Source organism: Mesoplodon bidens (assembly GCF_964165515.1).
Source record: "Mesoplodon bidens genome assembly, chromosome: 11".
Taxonomy (NCBI): Eukaryota; Metazoa; Chordata; class Mammalia; order Artiodactyla; family Ziphiidae; genus Mesoplodon; species Mesoplodon bidens.
This window is the reverse complement of record NC_138167.1, coordinates 65,172,896-65,197,493: the sequence shown is the minus strand read 5'-3', so window position 1 is coordinate 65,197,493 and position 24,598 is coordinate 65,172,896. Positions and strand designations below refer to the sequence as shown.

At 44.2% G+C, this 24,598-nt stretch overlaps 1 protein-coding gene across 1 annotated transcript in view; it reads left to right on the top strand.

Annotated features, from left to right (window-relative positions):
• Nucleotides 1-10,295: 10,295 nt before the first annotated feature.
• The window catches only part of EP300 (EP300 lysine acetyltransferase), a 73,909-nt gene continuing 59,606 nt past the window's right edge, over nucleotides 10,296-24,598 (top strand). The window contains exon 1 of the mRNA XM_081249056.1: nucleotides 10,296-10,518. Within this exon, the coding sequence (XP_081105182.1) occupies nucleotides 10,425-10,518 (94 nt within the window). The 5' untranslated portion in view covers nucleotides 10,296-10,424. The remainder of the gene's footprint in view (nucleotides 10,519-24,598) is intronic.

Here is a 24,598-nt window from a genome sequence, read left to right as displayed (position 1 = left end):
TTCACTGCCGAGGATTCAGGAACTAAAAGCCCACAAGCCACCCAGCGAGGCTTAAATAAATAAATACAAAAATACATACATACATACATACATACATACATTTGCATTAAAAAAAAGTCCTGTTGGTATTTCCTTTCCTGTATTGTTTTAGTTTTCTACTGCTACATTACAAGTTACACAAATTTAGTGGCTTAAAGCAATACATATATTTATTATCTCACAGTTTATGTGGGTCAGGAGTCCAGGCATAGCTTAGCTGGGTCCTTACTTCAGGGTCTCCCAGGGCTGCACAAAGTGTCGACTGGGCTGCATTTTCATTGGGAGGCTCAAATGAGGAAGAATCTATTTCCAAGCTCATTCAGATGGTTGCAGAATTCATTTCCTTGTAGCTGTATGACTGATGGCCCCGGCTTTGTGTTGGCTGATGGCCTCCTGCAGTTCCTCGAGACCACCCAGAGTCCCTTGCCAGGTGGGCTTCCTCAACGTGGCTGCTCTTGATACAGTCATACGTAACACAGCATGATCTGGGAGTGTCATCCCGTTACCTTTGCCGTATTCTACTGGTTAGTAGTGAGCCACAGCTTCTGCCCACACTTCAGGGGAGGGTATCACACAGAGGCATGGACACCAGGAGGTGGGAATTATTGGGAGTCACCTTAAGGTTTGTCAGCCACAACTGTTTATTGTTTGGGGAGGGTTATTTGCCCAATTTCTTTCTACTTTTTTTTCCTTTATCTTTTTGCAAGAGCCCTGTGGATAAGTTAACCCTTTGTTTGCCACATGAGGTGCCAATTCAAACAATTTTGATAAATTAATACATGACTTCACGAATCTCCTATTAGTTGCTCTACGCACTTTTAGCTACGGCAACAGTGACTTCATCAGGCCTTTACAGAGTCTGTTTCCCTTACCTAGAAAGCTGAGTTAGGGCAAAGCACAGAATTTAATTAATGTTCAAGGATGAGTGAGAATATTGATTTGGACTTGACTTGAAATTGCTCTGACTTTGATTTATGCCAAGATGAGCCAAAGAAGTAGTGCAAAGAATAAACCTGCAATGAGGCTGCGGGTAGGAGAACAAGGCAGGTATTTCACCTGAGTCTCATGGAGATGTACCTGAAGTCCTACAGAATGAGATATCTGTAGGTTGGCAGAGAGGGGGACACTGGGTTTGCTGCCTTGTCCGCCTCTAATGACCTCAACACCCCAAAACAATTTTTTTTTACAACTTTATTGGAGTATAATTGCTTCACAATGGTGTATTAGTTTCTGCTTTATAACAAAGTGAATCAGTTATACATATACATCTGTTCCCATATGTCACCAGGTGATACATTCAGCTCCCCAGTAAGCCACTTTACCAGTGGCCATTGTCCAGCTTCTAAGCTTTATGTTTGCTGTGCCAGCTCTGGGCACTCTCCTCTTACCTGTGCCTAGACTACAGAGCCAAAGAGGAGTTGCTCAATTATTTCACATAGACCTCTCCATTTTTTTTTTTTTTTTTTAACAAGGATAACCACTCTGAATCATTCAAGACTCAGCTCCTCCTAGGCTGTCTCCTAGAGGGACATCACAACTTCCAGGCCAAGGTAGTCATACTATCAACTTTGTGAACCCCTGTGTTAGCCTTCACTACAGAGTATTGTAATTGATCTATTATATTCACATTTCTGTTTCTTTCACTCCACAGCAAGACTCTCCAGGGCAAGGACCGAGTTTGATTTCCCTAAAGACCTGTACATCCAGCTGTCCATGGGAGATCTCCATATGGGTTCCCACAAGCACATCGCCATGTCCAAAGCTGACCTCACCTGAAGCACCACCTCTGAGTGTCTGTACAACATCCAAGCCTCTTTCATTGCATCTTGTATGTTAGATTGTAGTTTCCTGTTCACAAAACTCTCTCTCCCATTAGATAGTGAGCAACTGAGGGCAAAACCATGGGAATTTTATTTATCTTTCTATCCCTGGAGCCCAATACAGTGCCTCCCATATAGGAGTTATTCAATAAATGGTCACTGAACTGAACTGGATATCTGTATCTTCAGGGCCAGGGACCGTGCGGGAATCTTGAAAATGCTCAGGACACATTTGTTACATTAGATTCTGGGAAAGATGCTTCTCTCAGAGCCCTCTGCCCGCCCTCCTTCTCTAGCAGGCTTGGATTAACACTGAGAGCCAATAGTTTGTCACATAGCAACAATAGTAAAAAATGAGCTACTGCCGAATAGAGCAGAACCTTGTCTGCCGCAGACAGCAGAGCAGAGCTATTCTGAGATCCTTTAGGTAGCGTCATAGTCTGATAAGCCCACATGTTTTGGTGATAGTTACACTCAACTTAGGAGTACAAGGCATTGAAAACATCTTATTTGTATATCTGTCTCTTTTGCCATCCTTTGGAGCTCCCTTTTAGAATACAAAGTAGCAAATTTTAGGTCATCGTTTTTCTTATTTTGCAGTCAATCAAATTTTTATTTGCAATACTACTAACATATTTTAATATTCCACTGAATTACTGTACACATGTGCTAATTTATAGATCAAATGACCACAAAACCCAAACAAAAAATCAGGACTTAGGTCTCAGCCCAAACTTCCCAGCATGGCACACAGGGTCCTTTGTGGCCTGGCCAAGCCCACTTTTTTGGTATCCTCTCCTCCCTGGCTGTTCTCATTAGCATATGCTCCAGCCTTGGTGAGCAGCATCAAGACACCAATGTGACAAGTGCTTTCACTAATGAATTAACCATCCTTGTTTGCCCTGAGAGAGCCTCTATCACTCTGTCCAGGAACTTTACCTCTATGAGTTTCTTTCCAACCAGATAGTGTGCCCAGAGGAGAGGATTAGTGTTTTTCCCATGTTGGAATTCACAGTATCCAGCAAAGTGCTGGGCACAGAGAAGATGCTCAGTAAAGGTTGTTTCAGGGTATAAGGGACGCAAGTTCCTCAGTTACCTTAGACTATGCTAGTCCACTTCAGTCTTAATGGTGGGACACTGTGCCTAATGACATGGACAATTACAAGTTCTGTGGCTGCTTTTGTGGCTTTGGCACTCTGTGTTCTGATTTTATATAAGAGATACTATGAGTGTAGGTTTATGTATAGAACTTTCTTCTTCCTTTATTCATTCATTCATTCATTCAACAAACACTCATTGGCTATGAATTCTGTGGCAGTTCCTGTATGAGGTGCCAGAGATACGAGGAAGCTGCTTCCCACCCTAAGTGTTCAGTGCTAAGAGGCCTGTATGTGATGCTGGAAGACCTGAGCTCAAGCCTTCCCTTTGCCTCAGTTTGGGGTCTCGTGAAGGACATTTTACTTGCTTTAGAGCCTCAGTTTCCCAGATCATTAATGAATACAAACATTCTCCTTCTGTTGTAATTATAAACAGTCCAGGTCAAGACATTCAAGACTTCAGGAGAGTGGAAGATTGGCTGGCACCCTGATGGGCAGAGAAAAAAGACCATCTCTTTTTCAGGGCCAGAAAATCCTTGTCGCTGCAGAAGAACAGATGAGGATGCGCAGGGAGACCCACCAACCCAGACCAGATTCACAAGGCAATGGTATCCATTAATTTGTTCAAGAAATTTGTGTTGAGTTCTAACTATGCATCAGGTCCTAAATTAGGAGCTGGGGAGAGAGAGCTAGACAACATAGTCACCCTTCCTGCTGCCACAGGGAAAGGCCAACAGGGACTGTAAGTGTGTGAAATGGGGGACAGTTTAGAAGTGTAGGATGCTTGCCATGGGAGGGCATGGGAGGAGTCAGTAACCTGGACTCGGGGGGGATGGGGGAGGACTTTCCAGGAAAAGGGATGTGTGAGCTGAGACCTGAAGGGTGATTGGGAATTAAGTGGGGAAAAGGGATGAGGGTGGTGAGTGTTTCAGACAGAAAGAATGTACGTGTGACTGTCCCAGGGACAGAGAAAGCATGGCACAACAGAATAGAAATAATTCCACTTGGCTCCGAGGAAGAAAGTTGAGAGGAATGAGACAGGTAGGCAAGGGCCATTTCTTGAACATGAAACTTTACCCTAACAGCAAAGAGGAACTACTGAAGGTTTTTGAAAAAAACACTTTTTGGTTCTGATTTCACACCACAAAATTCATAACGTAGAATGAAATCTCCCCAGATCACTGCTCTCACCCCGACACTGGTAACAGTTGGGTGCATATTCACTCTGTTTCTAACCCATTATTATTATTAATTACATTTGTAAAAATAGAGCCATTCTTTACTTGCTGTCCTATAATTTTCTTTGTCCTTAGCAATATATGGATATCTTTCTATGGTACTGCGTATCTACCTACTAGTTTTTAAATGACTGCATAATACCCCATCATTGTAAGGTTGTTTGTTTTTTACTGAGGTAAAAAATATATATATATACACATCTATATTTTAAAACAAAATGTATATATGAAACAAAATTTATCATTTTAACCATTTAAAAAATTTTAAATAAACGGTGGTAAAATACACATAAGAGGGGCTTCCCTGGTGGCGCAGTGGTTGAGAGTCCGCCTGCCGATGCAGGGGACATGGGTTCGTGCGCCGGTCCGGGAAGATCCCATATGCCGCGGAGCGGCTGGGCCCGTGAGCCATGGCCGCTGAGCCTGCGTGTCCGGAGCCTGTGCTCCGCAACAGGAGAGGCCACAACAGTGAGAAGCCCGCGCACCGCAAAAAAAATCAAAACAAACACAAAACATAAAAACATTTACATAGTAACATTTACATTTACTATTGTAAGTTTTATGTGTACAGTTAGTGGCATTAAGTACATTCACACCATTGTGCAACCAACACCACCATCCAACTCCAGAAGTTTTTCATTTTCCCAAACTGAAACTCTATACCTTTTAAACTGGAACTCCCCACCCCTCCCAGCCCCTGGCAACCACCATTCTACTTTCTGTCTCTATGATTTTGACTCCTCCCAGTACTTTATATAAGCGGTATAATATCCATAGTCTTTTTGTTTTTTGGGTTTTTTTTTAACCATTCATGTAGAGGTGAGCTGTTGGTTTGTCTCCCCTTTTTTGGGTGGGGTAGGCGCTGTCACAAGGCTGTAGGGACATTCTCATCTCTGCATACTTGTAGAATACATCCTAGAGATACTGGGATTTTCAAAGTCTGTAAACATGTAGTATGAACCTAAATGTTTGTACCATGCTCTATGCCCACTAACAGTGTATGAAAGCACCAGGTCTCCACATCCTTGCCAATATCGGCTATTAAAAAAATTTTTTTTAAGAACAGATCTATGGGCTTCCCTGGTGGCGCAGTGGTTGAGAGTCCGCCTGCCGATGCAGGGGACACGGGTTAGTGACCCAGTCCGGGAAGATCCCACATGCCGTGGAGCGGCTGGGCCCGTGAGCCATGGCCACTGAGCCTGCGCGTCCGGAGCCTGTGCTCCGCAATGGGAGAGGCCACAACAGTGAGAGGCCCGTGTACCGCCAAAAAAAAAATGTGGAGACTTCCCTTGTGGTCCAGTGGTTAAGACTCTGTGCTCCCACCGCAGGGCTACAGGGTTCAATCCCTGGTCAGGGTAAGATCCCGCATGCCGTGCAGCGTGGCCACAAAAAAAGAAAGAAAAAAGTGTTCTTGCAAGTGTCGGCAACACTTTACAAGAGTATATAATATATAAATCAATAATTCCTTGTGAAGGATGTGCAGCCACTTTCACAATCCCGTCCACGTTCACATCTGCAGGAGCAACCCAAGTTCGTGAACAACTTTTCTCTGATGACAGTGCTTTGGAAAAACTTTGCTGAGGCCACACCTATAAGAGGTTTTTTTTGTTTTGTTGTGTTTTAAAGATTCATTTATTTATTTATTTTATTTTTTTATCTTTGGCTGCATTGGGTCTTCATTGCTGCACGCAGGCTTTCTCTAGTTGTGGCGAGCGGGGGCTACTCTTCATTGTGATGTGTGTGCTTCTCATTGTAGTGGCTTCTCTTGTCGCGGAGCAGGGGCTCTAGGAGCGCGGGCTTCAGTAGTTGCGGCACGTGGGCTCAGTAGTTGTGGCTCGCAGGCTCTAGAGCGCAGGCTCAGTAGTTGTGGCGCACGGGCTTAGTTGCTCCGCGGCATGTGGGATCTTCCTGGACCAGGGCTCGAACCTGTGTCCCCTGCATTGGCAGGCAGATTCTTAACCACTGCACCACCAGGGAAGAGCAAGAGTTTTTTTTTTTTTTAATTTTTGTGAATAGGCAATACTTGCACATGGTTCAACATCCTTGATTTGGAAGATAATTCAGGAAGTAGAACCCACAGGACTTGACTGGGTGTGAGGAAGAAGGAATAGGGAGGACTATGTGGATTCATGGATGGTCCCCAGATATCCAGCTGGACAAATAGAGGGACAGTGGGGACAAATAGAGGGACATAGGAATAAGAAACACAAAACAAAATGTATAGATCCTGGGGAAAGCGGGCAGAGATGAACTAAGGCTATCATGCCAGTGGGTCATATGGGTAGCATCTCGACCAGGCGCAACTGATGGATTCACCCTGGGGTAATACCATTCTTCTCCTATTCTTGTGCCACTACCTAGGGGTCTCCTTTTGGCAATCAGGGTACCTGGGAAGCTGGATTAGTGATCAGATGTTTTGAGGTGAACAGAGAATGTCTTAAAGGAGTTGGACGACCCTGTGAGACATTTCCTTCTGACTATGGAGAGGCCAGTGTGGTAGCCCAGGAGCAATCGCCAGGCTCTGGGCACTGCTAATCACTTTACATGCAGTGATCTCATTTTCATTCTCCTAGCAACTCTCTGAGTTAGGTAAGACCTTTTCCCTTTTAGAAGGAATGACCAGAAACAACTAAGGTGTATTGTGTACTTACTGTATGCCAGGCACTGTGTTAAGCATTATTCATGAATTATCCTGTTTAGTCTTCACAGCGGTAAAGTAGGTCTAATCAAGAAATCCATTTCCCAATGAGGAGCCAAGTCACACAGCTGCCAAGTGACAGAGCCGGAATTTAAACCCAGTCCTGGCTGACTTCTTACCTGCCAGGCTCTACTGTCTGGTGTGTCTCCCTTCCCCACTCTCTCCCACCACCCAGCCACCACACGAACAGGCAATTGCTTCTTCAGGAACGCTCTCTTCACCTACATGTAGCACTCCACAATGGATTAAATTTTCATTTGATTAGGCTAGATATAATCCAAGCTGAAGATTCAATTCTGTGTTTTTGAAAACATCTGCAGTTTCACCTTGATTGCCTTTTGTGTTGATAACATTCCTCCAGCTACTCCCAATAGGACTGACTTCAGTGTCAGACTCAGGGTAAAGGCCCAGAGGAGCCAATCCCAGGCAGGAGTGCCACGCCTCAGAATTCCCCATTCACAGCAGGCAGAGCCTTCCCTTCGGGCAGGTCCATGGCCCCTGACTCCTCTCTGCAGAATTTTCTCATGAGATGTTCCTCAGATCTTCCTTGATAAGTTTCCTGTACCTAGTCTCACAGTATTTGGGGCTAGATGGGCCAGGGCTGTTTGAATGCTGTTTAGCCTCAAGCTGCATCCTCTGCAAAACTAGGCAAATCTTTTCCCAAAGGTCAGGAACTCTTCAAAAAATCAGATGAGCCACCTCCCACGAGGAAATTACAGGCAAAATTTCCAGGTGTTGTCCACATTTCTTTCCCCTGTCCTCTTTACTGTGAATGTGGGTATAAACTATTAAAGATAATTGAATCATTCCTGAAGGCCAGTTCTGACCTTAGCCCAACACGGTGACTCCATCCTGTAACAACTTAAGGTAAGTCGGTACTGTCTTTTTCAATTTGCCTGGTTTTCCACTGCAGTTTGGGGTAAATTAGGCCTGAAATCGCAGGACAGAATTCACCCTTGCTGGCAACCTGAGTTGCTTCATTAAGATTTTCACTCCTAGGTTTTTATTTATTCTCCTATTCATTCATTTAAAAGGCAATAAACAGCATCAACAAAAACCAAAGTATACTGGACAATAAGCATACATCACCTAAGGACCATGAGATTTGAAATATTTTTAAAAGCTTTTAACTGTCTCCATAGATACTGGTTTGGGGGTTTCCTTGGGGAGATCTTGCCACCAATTTACCCAAGGCCAAACACAGAGGAATCCTGTAACCTGTAGGAATGTGAAAGAATGCTGGCAAGGCCCTCCTCTGCAAAACTGTTATCACACACACCACATTTTATTTATATTCAAGCATTTTCCTTCATCGTTACATTTTTGCTTTTTTCCATCCTTACATTACCTTTAGCACAGTATGTTTTTGCTTTTTCCCCCTAATTACGTTATCTTTAAGGCACTGCCTAAACACGGTCTTTTTTTTAAGCTGGTTTGAGAGTGGGTTAAAAGAAACACCCTCAAATGTCATCAGGTCCTGGATGTGGTTCAGAAAAATAATTCAAGGCTCCTTTGGTGAGAGTGCTAACTGGTAGGGGTAATGTGGATACACGGTGGGTAAGAAATGAATTTAGATCTGGTGTTAAAACATCTTCCCACTGCTGTGATTTTTGTTTCCTGGTTATCAAAATAATATATGTTCATTGTCAAAAAACTGTAAAATTAAGAAAAAAAAGGAAAAAACTCGTAATTGGTGAGATTTTTGGATGTGAGCCCGTCCCTTTGGGAAAGCGATGGAGAGGAACGCACTGTCTCTGGCCTGGAATACCGGGCGGTGGGGTTCCCCCTGCCTGGTAAATTCAACGGGGTTCGGAAATCCGGCCGCCCAAGGGCCCGGGGCGCAGGGCCATCCCCATGGCGTTCCCATTCGGCCACCTGTGCGGCGACTTGGCGCTCTCCCCGAGTAGCTGCCAGCCCCGTCACCCCCAGTTCCCACCGATCTCCTACGCAGAGACCCAACCCAGACACAGTCCCCCGTAAGTGTCCACCGACTGAAAATACATCCCAAGCCCGCCCCTGACCCCCCCTTCAAATCCTCCCCTTTAAAGGGAGCCACCGGGTGACGCCGGGGGAGTTTGCGGAAGCGCCAACCGCGTAGGGGCCTTGGGCGGATCCCGTGATTGGAGCCGGTCCCGCCCCCGGGTCCTCTTCCCCCATTGTGTGAGCGGCTCGGGCCCAGGCCCCGCCCTCTGACACCTCCCTCCGGAGGCCCAACCCCTCCCCTTTTTTTCACCCCCCCCCCTTGGCTCATTTCCGGCCGCCGCTGCTACCGCTAGCCTGTAAGGAGGATTCGGCAGAGGGAAGAAACAACAGCCGCCATCTTGTTTGTGTGCTAGGCTCGGGGGGAGAGAGGGCGAGAGGGAGCGGGCGAGAGTGGGCAAGCGGGGTTCCGGGCTGAGTGCGAACTGCGGGAGCGAGAGTTCGGAGGGGAGCCGGTCCGGAGAGAGGCAGCAGGGGCCGAGACAGTGGCAGGGGGCCCGGGGCGCACGGGTTGAGGCGACCCCCAGCCCCCTCCCGCCTGCACACACCCCCACCGCGGCCCGGGAGCCGGGCCGGCGTCGACGCCTAGGGGGGACCATTACATAACCCCGCGCCCCGCGGCGCTTTCGCCCGCCGCCGAGGGCGGCCCCGAGCGGAGCCCCGGGGGGCGGGCGCTCCCGGCATCTGGCCGCCGGGGGTGGGGGCCGTAGCGGCGGCCGTATTTATTTATTTTCCGCGGGAGGGAGGGCGAAGGAGGAGAGCGCGGCGCGAGAGGAAGCCGCCTGCGCCGCCCGCCAGAGCGGGGCCTCCTCGGTGGCCTCGGCGTCGGCGCGGGCTGGCGGCGCTGCTCGGCCCGGCCCCCTCGGCCCTCTGCGCCGGCGAGCTCCGCGCCCGGCGTTCTCGCCGCGCCTCCGCCGCCCGCCGCGCGATGTGAGGCGGCGGCGCCAGCCTGGCTCTCGGCTCGGGCGAGCTCTCTGCGGCCATTAGGGGCCGGTGCGGCGGCGGCGCGGAGCGCGGCGGCAAGAGGAGGGTTCGGAGGGTGGGGGCTCAGGTCCGGGAGGGGGCACCGGGAGGAGGTGAGTGTCTCTCGTCGCCTCCTCCTCTCCCCCCTTTTCGCCCCCGCCTCCTTGTGGCGATGAGAAGGAGGAGGACAGCGCCGAGGAGGAAGAAGCTGATGGCGGCGGCGGAGCTCCGAGAGACCTCGGCTGGGCAGGGGCCGGCCGTGGCGGGCCGTGGACTGCGCCTCTAGAGCCGCGAGTTCTCGGGGATTCGCTGCAGCGGACGCGCTCGGCGCATTTGTGTGCCTGTGCCCTCCTCCGGGCCTGGGCTCAGGCCCGGCCCCTCGCACTTGCCCCTACCTTTTCTATCGAGCCCGCATCCCTCTTCAGCCACCGCGATCCGGCGAAGAGAAAAAGGAACTTCCCCCACCCCCTTTGGGGGCCGGCGGAGCCCCCCAAGCCCACCCCAGGGGTCCGGGCGGGGACCCAGGCCTGAAGAAGAGATTTCCCGGGGATTCTCGTTTTCCTCGCCCGTATCTCCGAAAGAATTAAAAATGGCCGAGAATGTGGTGGAACCGGGGCCGCCTTCAGCCAAGCGGCCTAAACTCTCATCTCCGGCCCTCTCGGCGTCCGCCAGCGATGGCACAGGTTAGTCTTGGGAACCCTGGCCTTCCACCTCCTCCTCAATTTTTTCTCCTCGCAGCTTTATTCGTCCATATTTTCTTTCTCTCTCTTCCTAGTTCTCTGCCTCTTGATTGATTTTAAAGGTGTTTGAATGAGCTGGTCGAAGGCGTCCAGTAGCCCAACCATTTTCTTTGCTTCCTAATATATTTATTGCAATACTGTGTCATATCGCTATGTGTTCTGGAATTAGAGCTATTGAGTGGTGCTGCAGAAATGGCCTTTATTGTTGTTACCATGCAGTTTAATTTTGGAAATGCTAGTGCATTTGAGTGTAAGGGCCTTTTTTGCAATTTTACTTTTTCTGTTGTTGATAAATGAAGAATCGTGAATCCTTTCTTCTTGATCGCACTTGTCCCGCTTCCTCTGCCTTCTACTCTTCAAGAATTTCTCTTTACATAAGAATTTCTGTTGAGGATGAGGGTATAAAAAAATCTTGGTTTTATTTATTTGTGTGTGTGAGATCCAGGATTTCAGGTTTGACGTGAAGTTAAACGTCAAACCCGAAATTTGGTATGAATTATTTTATCTACCATTCCCAGCTTTTTTGCCCCCCCCCATTTGCTTTAAAAATCAATATGGAGCGCTGTTCATTTTCCATCTCATTTCTTTGGTGCCAGACCAAAACGTCTGAAACTCTGGGGCTTTTAGGTTGGGAGAGAGCAGAGGCATTTTCTTTGCAGTTTGCAATTACTTTCTCTTTGGGGAGGGCTGGATGGGGGGCTAACTGATTTTATGGAGTTATGTACTTGGAAATCAAGATTTAAAGTTGCAAGAGTCCGAATCATGAACTGCAACCATGAACTGATAATACAGGAATTTAAAATGTGCAGTAGGTGTTGTATTTGTGTGTTTTGTCTTTTTTACACTTTAAACATATGTGGAGACCCAGATTTCAGTTTAAAAAAGCTCTTCAAATTTTTTACTTCACTCGTTTGTGGACTAGCCCTTTTTCAAGAAATTCAGGGAGGCTTCTTTCCATCATTCCCTTCTTACAGTTAGTTTGATGCTATCCTGATGGCCACCGACCTTCTCTTTTGCTGTCTTAGTTGTTTGAGGTGCCAGGGTAATGAAGACGAAGAATGGCTGGCCATCTGACAGTCTACAAGATGTTCCCCCTTACTACGGAGCATCTCTTTAACTCCCTGAGAAAACAGGCTCAACGTCATTCCTCCATCTGCCAGTGAGAGTGCATAATGGAGTTAAATGTACCCTTTGAGTTTGTAGAGAACTTCTAAAGAAGCATGGTTCTAAGTAGGCTCGTTTCTGTGGGTGAAGAACGTAAGAATATGGCAAATGCTTTGGATTCTTTGCTTTTATAAGAAAGATGTATCTTGAGTTTACGGTAACCTGCAAAGATTGAGGATTTTTGCAGAGTTTCTCTGCTTCAGGCTTGTAACGTTGGCAGTACATGAACTTTGATCTGTCCTCATTCCTTGAAGTTTCTGTAGTCTTCAGGGATTTTTTTTTTTAAACCTGTGTTTTTTCCTCAGAATTCATACACATATGGAGTATTGTATTCCTTTGTACTTACTAAAATGTCACTCGGTAGGACTTTTAGATCACCTTTAGACACACTTTTCACCTGTAGATTTTTGTTTTGTTTCTTTAGTTTTTGTGTATTGTGGAGGTTTTTGCTCTTTAGTTCTTGTGTAATATGGTGATGGATTTTACATTTGAGTTAGCCAGTGACTGGGAATATTGTAGAGAAAACTTTTTCTTTGTATTGTTTTGATGACTCCTGATTTGAGCAGTTTAGTCAGAGTAATGCAAGGTCTGAAAGGGAGGCTGTGCTCTCTTGTTCAGATATCTCTGTTCAGGTGCACTGCTGCAGTCTCCATATTTGATCTGTGTATTTGGTAACTTTAACTAATTTTGGTAGTGTCTCACCTGACTAATGCACAGAAACTGTTTTGCTACTTGAAATATCTTTGAATAATTGTAACAGTACTAAATGTATCAAGTGGGTTTTTATAATAAAAAACCCTCAGCACTGAGATTAATTCAGTCTGAGTCCTAAGAGTTTATCTTTCTCTCAATTTTGTAGTGTAGGTTGATTTTTGTGCCCCCCCCCTTAAGATTCTACTCCAGGAATTCTTTGGTATCCAATTTTTAATCCTAACCAGTTTGGATTTTTTGATGGGGGAAGGGGAGAAATGAGTATTAAGAATATACTGTCCCCCTGTGAACTTCAAGTTGGGCACCATTACATTTTGATTTTTATTTGCATCTAGCACTGTGTAGTATAAGTTTGCAGTCAACTTTTAACAGACTCTTCACTTTTTAAAACATTACATTTTAAACTTGTAATTTCTACATTTTTACTTCTGAGTTACCGCATATTTTATAAATGTGAATGTAAGTTATTCCTTCGTACTTGATGATTAATTTCATTTAGAACTGTTCAAAATTATCCCAAAATTCTAGACCCCAGAAACTTTTTTTAAATGACTGAGGCTTGCAGTTTTAGTAGTGTTAAGTGTACCTGTCAAGAGTGTTTGCATGTGCCAGTTTTATAGGAAAGAAAATGAACCCAGTTGGGTTGACATACTAAACTAAAGTGTTACAAAACAAATTAGTGCTTAAATCCCCAAATTTGATTTTCTAAGGTTATCCACTGATGCAGAATAAAAATGACTTATTTAATTTTCAGAGATTCTTCAAAAAAATTTCTAGGTTGATTAAAATAATTTGAATTACATTTCAGTTTTACATGTTAGAATGGGGAGAAAGACTTACTACTTTTGCATTTTTATGTTCCTGTTTCAATCTTTGCACTTGATCCATTGAAAATATTATTTAACTTGGCATGGTTAGATCAGACCTGTTTGAGGAATCAAATGCCTTTCTGTCCTACCACCTCCACTACCACCCCATCATAAAAGCCATTTGCAAAAATTTTTTGGTACAATTATTGACCAGAATAGTTAATACATTGTCCTTCAGATATTTCTTGAACCTGTTTCTGATAATCACCTGAGTGATGGAATGATGAGGATGATATATTGCCTTCATTGCTCACAGGACATGTTTTGTCACTGCTTTGTAAACACTTGATGCTGTATGGGCTGAAAGAACAGACTCTGGAAAGAGATGGGACAGCACTCGGACCGGGCATATTTAGTAGAGGGTAAAAGAGTCTTCTGGTCTTGGTATGGTTTTGTGGCCCTGCTGTGTACCCATGTGCCAAAATTGGCTTGGATTTTATGTTTTCATTTTGAAGGCACAGGGCAGATATATCTGCATTTTGACCACTAGATTAGTGTACACAATAGATTTTTTGTGACAAGAATTTTTTTAACATCTTTATTGGAGTATAATTGCTTTACAAGGTTGTGTTCGTTTCTGCTGTATAACAAAGTGAATCAGCTATATGTATACATATATCCCCCTATCTCCTCCCTCTTGTGTCTCCCTCCCTATCCGACCCCTGTAGGTGGTCACAAAGCACCAAGCTGATCTCCCTGTGCAATGCAGCTGCTTCCCACTAGCTATCTGTTTTACACTTTCAGAACCTTTTTTTTTTAGATTCCGTGCATATGTGTTAGCATACAGTAGTTTTTCTCTTTCTGACTTACTTCACTCTGTATGACAGACTCTAGGTCCATCCACCTCACTACAAATAACTCCGTTTTGTTTCTTTTTATGGCTGAGTGATATTCCATGGGCAAGGATTTTTTAAATGTCAGTTTTACTTTCTCAGAACACCATTGTGTCTTAGTGGTTTGTCATGTAACTAGAATATTTTTTTTTGGAGATCATTTATTTGTTAGCTCGTAAACCTGTGATACTGTGTTTTAATTTTATTTTTCGGGCATCAGCGTTTACATGAGAGTTCTGCTTCTGAAGTTATTGAGTTACCGCTCTTTGGTCCAGCGAGGTATTGCCGATCTCTCTGTTAAATTGCAAAACATTTTACTAAGTGTCTTGAACTCTGGCAGTTGCTTACTTTCAAGGGTTTGTAAGTTCATTTATAGGGCTTCAAGAAAGCTATCTGTGGTGGATAGTGAGCTAAGGTGACTTTTGTTACGTTGTAAATCTTGTATGTGTTACAACAAGGGTTCCCTTTTTCAGCTGGAGTTCATATTCTGTTACAGAGGTAAAAATGTATTCGCATGTCCAGTGATTGGATGATGGGGAGGGAAGAAAAGTTTTCTGCCTTGGTTGCCTTTTGGCCTTGTTTTCTCTGTTTTACTTTGCTTTCTACCTTTTCCTTAGTCTATTCTATAAAGGGGGGGGGATTAAAACGAGAAGTTGAAAATTAGTGCCTAGTGGTGTTTTTGTAAGGACATTAAGTGGTAAATAGGAAAGAAAAAAAGAGTAGGAAGAATGTTGCAGATGCAAGTGGGAGTGTAAAATGCTTCTTCCTGGTATATTTACAAAAACAATTCAAGAGTTATTCTGCCAATTCTTACACCCATCAATTAATGGAAAAATAAGACAACTTGTTTTGTGTGTTTTTGAAATTTTAGGGTTCCTCTTTAGAGAATTTCTGAAGTTGAATTTTTTTTAGTGTGGCAAGCATTAGAGAAATTAATGGGCAAGTTGAAACTTAAATTATGACACGTGTAAAATATTTAAAACATTGGCTTTTGCAGATGATTTTTTTTCATGAAATGGATGGTAATTTTCTTCTGAAATTTTAATGGTAAAATATTTTATTGCTCTGGTCTCAAAAAATGTTTAAGAGAATAAACATTGAGGTTTTAAGCCTCTTCTGAACAATTTGGATATCATTTGTTTTTAGATGTAGATCTTTTTGTTTTCTTTTTTAAGATTTTTTTGATGTGGACCATTTTTATTTTTTAATTTTATTTATTTGTTTTTGGCTGCGTTGGATCTCTGTTGTTGCGCACAGGCTTTCTCCTCTAGTTGCAGCGAGTCGGAGCTGCTCTTCATGGCGGTGCTTGGGCTTCACATTGCGGTGGCTTCTCTTGTCGCAGAGCACAGGCTCTAGGCGCGCAGGCTTCAGTAGTTGTGGCACACGGGCTCAGTAGTTGTGGTGCACAGGCTTAGGTGCTCTGTGGCATGTGGGATCTTCCCGGACCAGGAATCGAACTCATGTCCCCTGCATTGGCAGGCAGATTCTTATCCACTGCACCACCAGGGAAGCCCGTGGACCATTTTTAAAGTCTTTATTGAATTTGTTACAGCATTGCTTTTGTTTTATGTTTTGGCTCTTTGGCCGCGAGGCATGTGGGATCCTAACTCCCTGACCAGGGATCAAACCCGCACCCCCTGCATTGGAAGGCAAAGCCTCAACCACTGGACCGCCAGGGAAGTCCCTAGATGTAGATCTTTTAAAATAAATCCTCCAAAAGGCAATTAGGAGTAATTTAGTTGAGAGAGTATAAAATTTAAACTACTGGAAAAAAGTGAGTGGTGAGAGAATTTGTTTTAGAGTCAGACTAGTAGAGTTAAAATCCCAGACCTGCCTTTATTACCTGTGAGCCTTGGGCCAGTTACTTAATCTCTCTGTCTCAGCTGCCTCACCTGTAGTACCCACCTTGTAGGATTGTGGTAAGGAATAGTAAATGAGAATTCTCTTTGTCAAATACTTAGGATAGTGCTTGCTGCAGCATAGTATGTTTTCATTAAGTGTTAACTGTTTTTTTTGTTTGTTTGTTTGTTTTTGTGGGGTTTTTTGCGGTATGCAGGCCTCTCACTGCTGTGGCCTCTCCCGTTGCGGAGCACAGGCTCCGGACGCGCAGGCTCAGTGGCCGTGGCTCACGGGCCCAGCCGCTCCACGGCACGTGGGATCTTCCCGGACCGGGGCACGAACCCGCGTCCCCCGCATCAGCAGGCGGACTCTCAACCACTGCGCCACCAGGGAAGCTCAACTGTTTTTAACTTTACTGCTAAATATATCCCAAAAAAGCAGTGCTAGATTTTTTTTTTAATGGGTATACAGATAGATTGGGTAAAGAGAAAACCAAATGTGTGAAGTTGAGAGTGGTCTTAAAAGTAAGGCTTACAGGGCCTCCCTGGTGGCGCAGTGGTTGAGAGTCCGCCTGCCGATGCAGGGGATACGGGTTCGTGCCCCGGTCTGGGAGGATCCCATATGCCGCGGAGCGGCTGGGCCCGTGAGCCATGGCCGCTGGGCCTGCGCGTCCGGAGCCTGTGCTCCGCAACGGGAGAGGCCACAACAGTGAGAGGCCCGCATACCGCAAAAAGAAAAAAAAAAAAAAAAAAAAAAGTAAGGCTTACAGAGCCTTACTTTTAAGGTGCAGAGTTAGCGTATACATCATCTACTCAAAGATTAAGTTTTTTGAGAGTATAAGAATATGGCAGCAGTGGTTAAAATAAAAGTATATATATTGTCACATAGGGAAGTCTTGTATATGTAAGTAATTGAAATGAGCATAAATATTTAAGGCATAATGAGAAATAAGAAAGCAGATTGTTCTTATTGGAAATGCTCAAGATAAGAATGGCTTTTTTCTAAAGAATGATGTGGTTGAGCATTATTTTTTATTTGTTTATCTGGGTCTTTTTTTTTTTTTAATCATTATATTTATTTTTGGCCGCGTTGGGTCTTCATTGCTGTGCGCAGGCTTTCTCTAGTTGTGGCGAGTGCTGGCTGCTCTTCGTTGCGGTATGCAGGCTTTTCATTGCAGTGGCTTCTCTTGTTGCAGAGCTCGGACTCCAGGCGCAGGCTTCAGTAGTTGTGGCATGCGGGCTCAGTAGTTGTGGGTTGCGGGCTCTAGAGTGCAGGCTCAGCCCAGGCTTAGTTGCTCCGCAGCATGTGGGATCTTCCCGGACCAGGGCTTGAACCCGTGTCCCCTGCATTGGCAGGTGAATTCTTAACCACTGTGCCACCAGCGAAGTGCATTATCTGGGTCTTAAAAGAAGACTTTCTTAAAGGAGGAGGAAGAAAAGTAGAAGGCGCAATGCAGAGCTTTTCAGTATCTTTTGACCACACCCAAGTAAGAACTACATTTTACATGGAGAACCAGAGACCCTGTCTCAGCAAGTGAGCAAACAATATTTATCCTACCTAGCCTTACTACTTATAATATACTCTGATATTTTCTGTTGCATTTCATGTTTTAAAAAGCGGTGGTTGTGACTCACTATATTGATTTCATGACCCACTATGGCTTGTGACTCACAGTTTGAAAAACACTAGTTTAAAAGAGTTGACAAGCTGCCAGTTGTCCTGTATTGGACCAACGTCCTGTATTGGACCAACGTTTTCTGTATGCCCAGCATTTCATCTCAAAACAGGGAATACTCTGGTGATCCAGAAAGACATAGGCCCTTCCTTCCTGGGGTTTGTAGATAAGGGGAAAGAACGACATTCAAGTCTGATGTGACCAGTGTTGTATATGTACAGTGTACAGTGTTGTATTTGCACAGTGTACAGTGGGAGAAACGGGTACCTAACCTGTAGCTACTGTTGCTCCAGTGGCTTTTTTTGAGGAAATCGGTGTCTGATCTTGGGATTTGAAGGATATAGCATTTCTAAGAGTGAGCCCAGGTTGAAAACAAGAGATGGTCTGTCATGGAATCTGTAAATTTCATCTGTCTGGGGGATAGCAAGAAATGTAACTGTAGAGGTGAGCAAGGGGCCAATCTTGCCGGATTTATTGGAGTTACTGCTTATTGGAGTTTAGATTTTTTTTAGGTCTTTTAAATGGATGGACAGAATTGTACCTTAGATGATTGACTAAAGAGAGGAATGGTTTGGAAAAGAACAGGGGAAAACAGGCAGGGAGACCAGTGAGATGACTGTTTCAGAATTCCAGCTGTGATGAGGGTGGCCTGGATTAGTACATGGAAAGAAGCGAAAAGGTTTGAGAGAACATGGGTGGCCAGCAGAACTTGGGGATTAATTAGTGTCAGGATATTGCCATAGAGGAATCAAGGGTAATTCCCAAGTTTCAAGCTTGGGTAGCAGAATTGGTGAGGATGTCATTTATTCAATACTTAGAGAAGTGTTTGTGTATGGATATGGATGAGGGGAGGGGTTGTTATGAGTTAAATTTGCATACTTTGAAGTTGTGTGATTCTCCTGAATTGGGTAGTCACTACTTGCATTTGGAGCACCTTTCATTCGAGCCAAGAAACATTGACTACCCACCAAGTTTTAGGTATTTGGAATGTAAAGATGAATCAAGGTGCAGTTTCTGCTCTCAAAGCCTTTAGGATCTGGTGGAGTTGGTAGTACACATATCCACACAGTTTTCCCATGAGTTATACTTTGATAAGTTTTGTTTGTTTGTTTGTTTTGTTTTTTTGCGGTGCGCGGGCCTCTCACTGTTGTGGCCTCTCCCATTGCGGAGCACAGGCTCTGGACGCGCAGGCTCAGCGGCCATGGCTCACGGGCCCAGCCGCTCTGCGGCATGTGGGATCTTCCTGGACCGGGGCACAAACCCGTGTCCCCTGCATCGGCAGGCGGACTCTCAACCACTGCGCCACCTGGGGAGCCCTACTCTGATAAGTTTTAAATGTTTTAGATAAAGACAGAGGATAGGGATTATTTCTGACAGGATGGGTTTGGAGTGTTGGGGGAAAACTTCATATAGAAAATGTATATTAAAATGGGGGTAGGAGAGCATGACCTAACTTTTCTTAGAAGTTGGGAATTACCTGGTGGTACAGTGGTTAGAACTTTAACTGCCGAGGGCCCAGGTTCAGTCCCTCCTTGGGAACTAAGATCCCGCAAGCCATGCGGTGCGGCCAAAAAAAAAAAAAAAGTAGGGAAAGTTGGAGTGGTATTTCAGGTGGAACAAATACAAGTGGTTTTTATGTGACTGGAACAGACCATACGGTGGAATGTTTTCATGGGAGACAGATGGAAAAGGATGTTAGGGTCCTAATAGGGAAAGACAAATATGCTAAGGAATTTGACATTCATCTCACCATCTGGATAAAAATTTTATGAGAAGAGTGACATGGTCAGGGAAAGAGTAATGCTAGTGACACTTCACAGGATCACTAGCAGGGAGGGAACCTAATGGCAGGAAGACCTAGGGTTTGTCATTTATCTCTTGAAATGCACTTATCATTTGTCTTTGAAGTTTTTGGTAAATTGTAGTTAACAAAGTGAATTGTTTATTTTCTTAAGACCCAAGTTTTGTTTACCAGTTGTCATGCATGTAGAAAATGTAGCAGATTTTTTTTTAAAGTCACGCTCCCCTTTTTCTTTACAGATATACAATTTCTAGGAGACTTTTTCTTTTTTTTTAAGAATTGGTGCGATAGCTTCACCATCTAGAATCCCCTATAGGCATTCCCTTGGAACAAACTCCAATTAGGCAAACAAATCCAACCCTCACTGCAAAGCTTCTCTCAAAATGTTACTATACTCGGGCTTCTCTGGTGGCGCAGTGGTTAAGAGTCTGCTTGCCAATGCAGGGGACATGGGTTCGAGCCTGGCCCGGGAAGATCTCACATGCTGTGGAGCAACTAAGCCCGTGCACCACAACTACTGAGCCTGCTCTCTAGAGCCCACGAATCACAACTGCTGAAGCCCACACGCCTAGAGCCTGTGTTCCGCAACAAAAAGAAGCCACTGCAATGAGAAAGAAGTCTGCTCGCCGCAACGAAGAGTAGCACCCGCTGCCGCAACTAGAGAAAGCCTGCGTGCAGCAACGAAGACCCAACACGGCCAAAAATCAACCAATTAATTAATTTTTAAAAATGCATATTTTGAAAATTAACCTGTACTTTTGCCCTTTGGCTCTATTAGCTTTCACAGTTCACCAGCTGCCAACATGCATAGCTATGTGATCCTGTGAAACTTAATATTGATTATCATCTTCAATCAAATTTGTATATAACCCACTGGTTGTTACCAGTTGTTTTTTGGTTTTGTGTTTTTTTTTTTTTGGCTGCGTTGGGTCTTCGTTGCTGCATGCAGGCTTTTCTCTAGTTGCGGCGAGTGGGGGCTACACTTCGTTGCAGTGCGCGGGCTTCTCATTGTGGTGGCTTCTCTTGTTGCGGAGCACGGGCTCTAGGTGCACGGGCTTCAGTAGCTGCGGCTCGTGGGCTCTAGAGTGCAGGCTCAGTAGTTGTGGCACATGGGCTTAGTTGCTCCGTGGCATGTGGGATCTTCCCGGACCAGGGCTCGAACCCGTATCCCTTGCATTGGCAGGTGGATTCTTAACCACTGTGCCACCAGGGAAGCCCTCGTTACATTTTCTTAGTGTCCTTCAAATTCAATATTGTAGTTTTAAGTGTTCATGCACCTTTCCTTCCTTGATAGGTGGGTTTTTTAATGATTAGGTTAATTCTGCTTCGTTTACAGAGTATTAAATACCATTTCTGGGGCTTCCCTGGTGGCGCAGTGGTTGAGAGTCCGCCTGCGGATGCAGGGGACACAGGTTCGTGCCCCGGTCTGGGAAGATCCCACATGCCGTGGAGCAGCTGGGCCCGTGAGCCATGGCCGCTGAGCCTGCACGTCCAGAGCCTGTGCTCCGCAATGGGAGAGGCTGCAGCAGTGAGGGGCCTGCGTACCACAAAAAAATAATAATAATAATAAAATAAAATTTTTTTTTAAAAAAAATACCATTTCTGAAATAAAGTACTGGATGAAAGTTAGGATGGTTATTTTAACGTGATAAATTCATGAAATTTATAAAATCGCCTCATTTTAAAGGCCACGGTGTTTTAAAACGTCATACTTTGTTAAGCACCCAAAACAGCTGAGTTAATATAAGAGTAGAAGTGCCCTAAACCAATAAGGAGAGATCTTTGTGAGATTGATAGTTTTCATGTCTAGCCAAACTGTTTTCAGAATTATTAAAGTTATGTAGATTTGACTTTCATCTCTAATCCTTACTTTTTTAAATCTCAGATCTCTGCCCACCTCATCACTCACCTGGCTCCCCCTCCTTTGAATTACTTCAATTGCTGTGGCTCAGCTTGAGTTGTTCACCTGTTCTCCTTTTCTCCACTCTTCACTTGTCTAGTTCCTACTCGTCCTCTGGTCTCACCACTGGGATGAAAGAAAGGTTTTGAGATCTGGGATGTTCATTTTTAAAAAGCATTTTTAATGCCACAGAGAAAAGTAACTGAAAGGAGGAGAGTTGATGGATGAATTCTGTCTTTTAAGCGGATACTTGAGAATTGACTAGTTTTAGAATAATTCGTATGGGTATTTTGCTTAATGTACACCGTTTTAAAACCCAACTGAGTTTTTATTTGAATTCAGCTTACCTGAAGTACAAAAATAAGCCTGTTTATTCAGCAAATAGTGTTTGAGCCTTCTAAATGGGAAAAAAATTTGTAACTGAAAGAGGTACTGTTATGCAGTAGAATTAGATTTTTTTTTTTTGCGGTACGCGGGCCTCTCACTGTTGTGGCCTCTCCCGTTGCGGAGCACAGCCTCCGGACGCGCAGACTCAGCGGCCATGGCTCACGGGCCCAGCCGCTCCGCGGCATGTGGGATCCTCCCGGACCGGGGCACGAACCCATGTCCCCTGCATCGGCAGGCGGACTCTCAACCACTGCGCCACCAGGGAAGCCCTAGAATTAGATTTTGAGCCAAAATCATTTCAGTTTTGCATCCTAGTTTGTAACTTTTTAAAATCTTCTGTTTATACTCAGATAGTGCAGTATTTGGGATTATATTGTTAGTAATCCTAATTTTGAAGGTTATACTTCACTTATATATTTCCTGGTGGGGAACATTTGTCTAATTTCTCATGTATCATGGAATTGTCTTGATCTTTTGATTTTTTTGGAAAGGCTAAGTGAGTTGAGTATTCATTTTATAATAGATGATATAGCTAAATCTGCTGTGAAGACCACAGAACTAAGAAGACACCAAGGGTGACCTACAGAATCAGTATGTAATAATGAAAGGATGTTTTGACTCAATACTAGTTTCCCACATGCTCAATCCAAATTCGTTTTTGTTTAAATTATCACATTTCTGATACACAGTTCATTGGATAAACCTAATGTATTATGCTAAACTTTTCAAATCAGATTTAATTATGTCAGTCACATTTTGTGTCACCGTGTTTGGACTGAATGTACACTCAGATGAAGAAACTTTCTTTTTTTGGCCACTCAGCGCTGCACGCAGGAGCTTAGTTTCCTGACCAGGGATCAAACCTGCACCCCCCTGCAGTAGGAGCAGAGTCTTAACCACTGGACCGCCAGGGAAGTCCCGAAGAAACATTTTACTCAAAGTCATTTTGTATTTGCGCATCTGGGAACCATATATGGGAATTTGTCAATAAACTATTTGGTAGAAGTAGCCTGCTGATGATGTTAATTAGTTGATATTTTAGAAAGTAAGCAGGAAATGTCTTACTGGAGATAGTGTGAGTTTGTTCATTTCAAGTTGTTTGTGATACTGTCTTGAAATGTTTGTCATAGGATAGTTTAAAGGTAATGGGATAAATTTCAGATTTGTAAATGTCTAATCAAAGAGAAAGGGGGGGTCAGCAAATCAAATATGTAAGAACTCATCTTAATATCTAGAAGAAGTACTCGCTGTCATTTACTTTCTACTTCCTAGTCCATTGCAGTCTGGCTTTTGTTGTTACCTAGTTTACTAAATATCTCCTATTACCTATATTTAGTGAATTTTCTGTCGAGCATGGAACACCACTAACATTTCCTTCTTGGAAACTGATTTCCAGGATTCCTGGTGGATGGGCTGGGGAATGTTGAATTTTAGCATGCTTTGCGGGTTAAGATCATGTCCCTTAAATACTGGCATTTCCAGTGGCCCCCTTAATGTCTGACACTGACTTAAGCTCCACATTTCTCTCTCACATTGCCATGTATTCCTCTGATTGCCCATACGGATAACTGTACTCTTAGGTTATCCAAGCCAGAAACTTAGGAGTCATTCTTTTTTTCTCTCCTTAACTCCCTAACTATAGTCAGAGAGTCTTTTGATTGGCCTCTTTGATGCCCCTTTAGCAGCAGCCTCCTCACCAGTCTCTCTGACTCTAGACTTGTCTGTCCAATTTATTCTTCATCTTGTTTGTTTCAGTGGACTCTAATAAATGCAGATTTGTTCATATCATATTTCTGCTTAAAATTCTTTAGTAGATCAATTTTCTCTCTACAGTAAAAATCCCAAGCTATTATGTGTAGGATCCTCTAGGTTGCTTCTTTTATTTGTTGAACACGTAAATTTTATTCAACTGATCTGAACTAATCCCTATGAAGAGCAAGTTGAGATGGGGGCCTGAGAAGGTGATTTATTTGAACCTTTATTTTTTTCCCTTTCCTTGAACAAAAAGGAAGAACCTGAGGAACTTAGTAAGAGGGGTGGATTGAGGCTGGTCAGTACTAAAACCCACTGTTCAGTAGGATTTGTTTAAATTATGGCATTTAAATTTCTAATTATTTTTCCCTTGCATCTTCATACATATTGCTTTTAATTTGAGACTTGCATTCCTACTAGTTTTAGACCGTTGGGTTTTTGTTTGTTTGTTTGTTTGTTTTTGCGGTACGCGGGCCTCTCACTGCCATGGCCTCTCCCGTTGCGGAGCACAGGCTCCGGACGCGCAGGCTCAGCGGCCATGGCTCACGGGCCCAGCCGCTCCGCCGCATATGGGACCCTCCCGGACCGGGGCAAGAACCCGTGTCCCCTGCATCAGCAGGCGGACTCCCAACCACTGCACCACCAGGGAAGCCCTAGACCGTTGGGTTTTATTTGCTATTTATGACAAACTGGTTAAATACATAGTCTCTTGTTTTTAGTAGCCTTTTCCCAATATGCTGCTCTTGAGCTTGCGGCCAAGTTTTTTTCTGGGAAGCCCCTTGCAGAAGGACCTAATGGGGAAAGATTGGAAATTTGATGGCTAAAATAAAATCCACATATTAGGTTTTTGAGCTTTAGTACTCATAATCCTACCAGTATAGAATTGATTATTTACAGTTCGAGTAGTTTTTCTTAGTCTGGAAATACTTAAATTTTGTTTAAAAAATAGTTTTCTCAGTTTAAAAATGTTTAGAAAAGTTATAGTTCTCATAATGTTGAATAATCTAAAACAGCTGCTAAAAATGAAGTCTGTTTGCTTACTTACATAGAAAGAATATTCGACTGGGATCCAGGGACTTTATAATAGAGTCC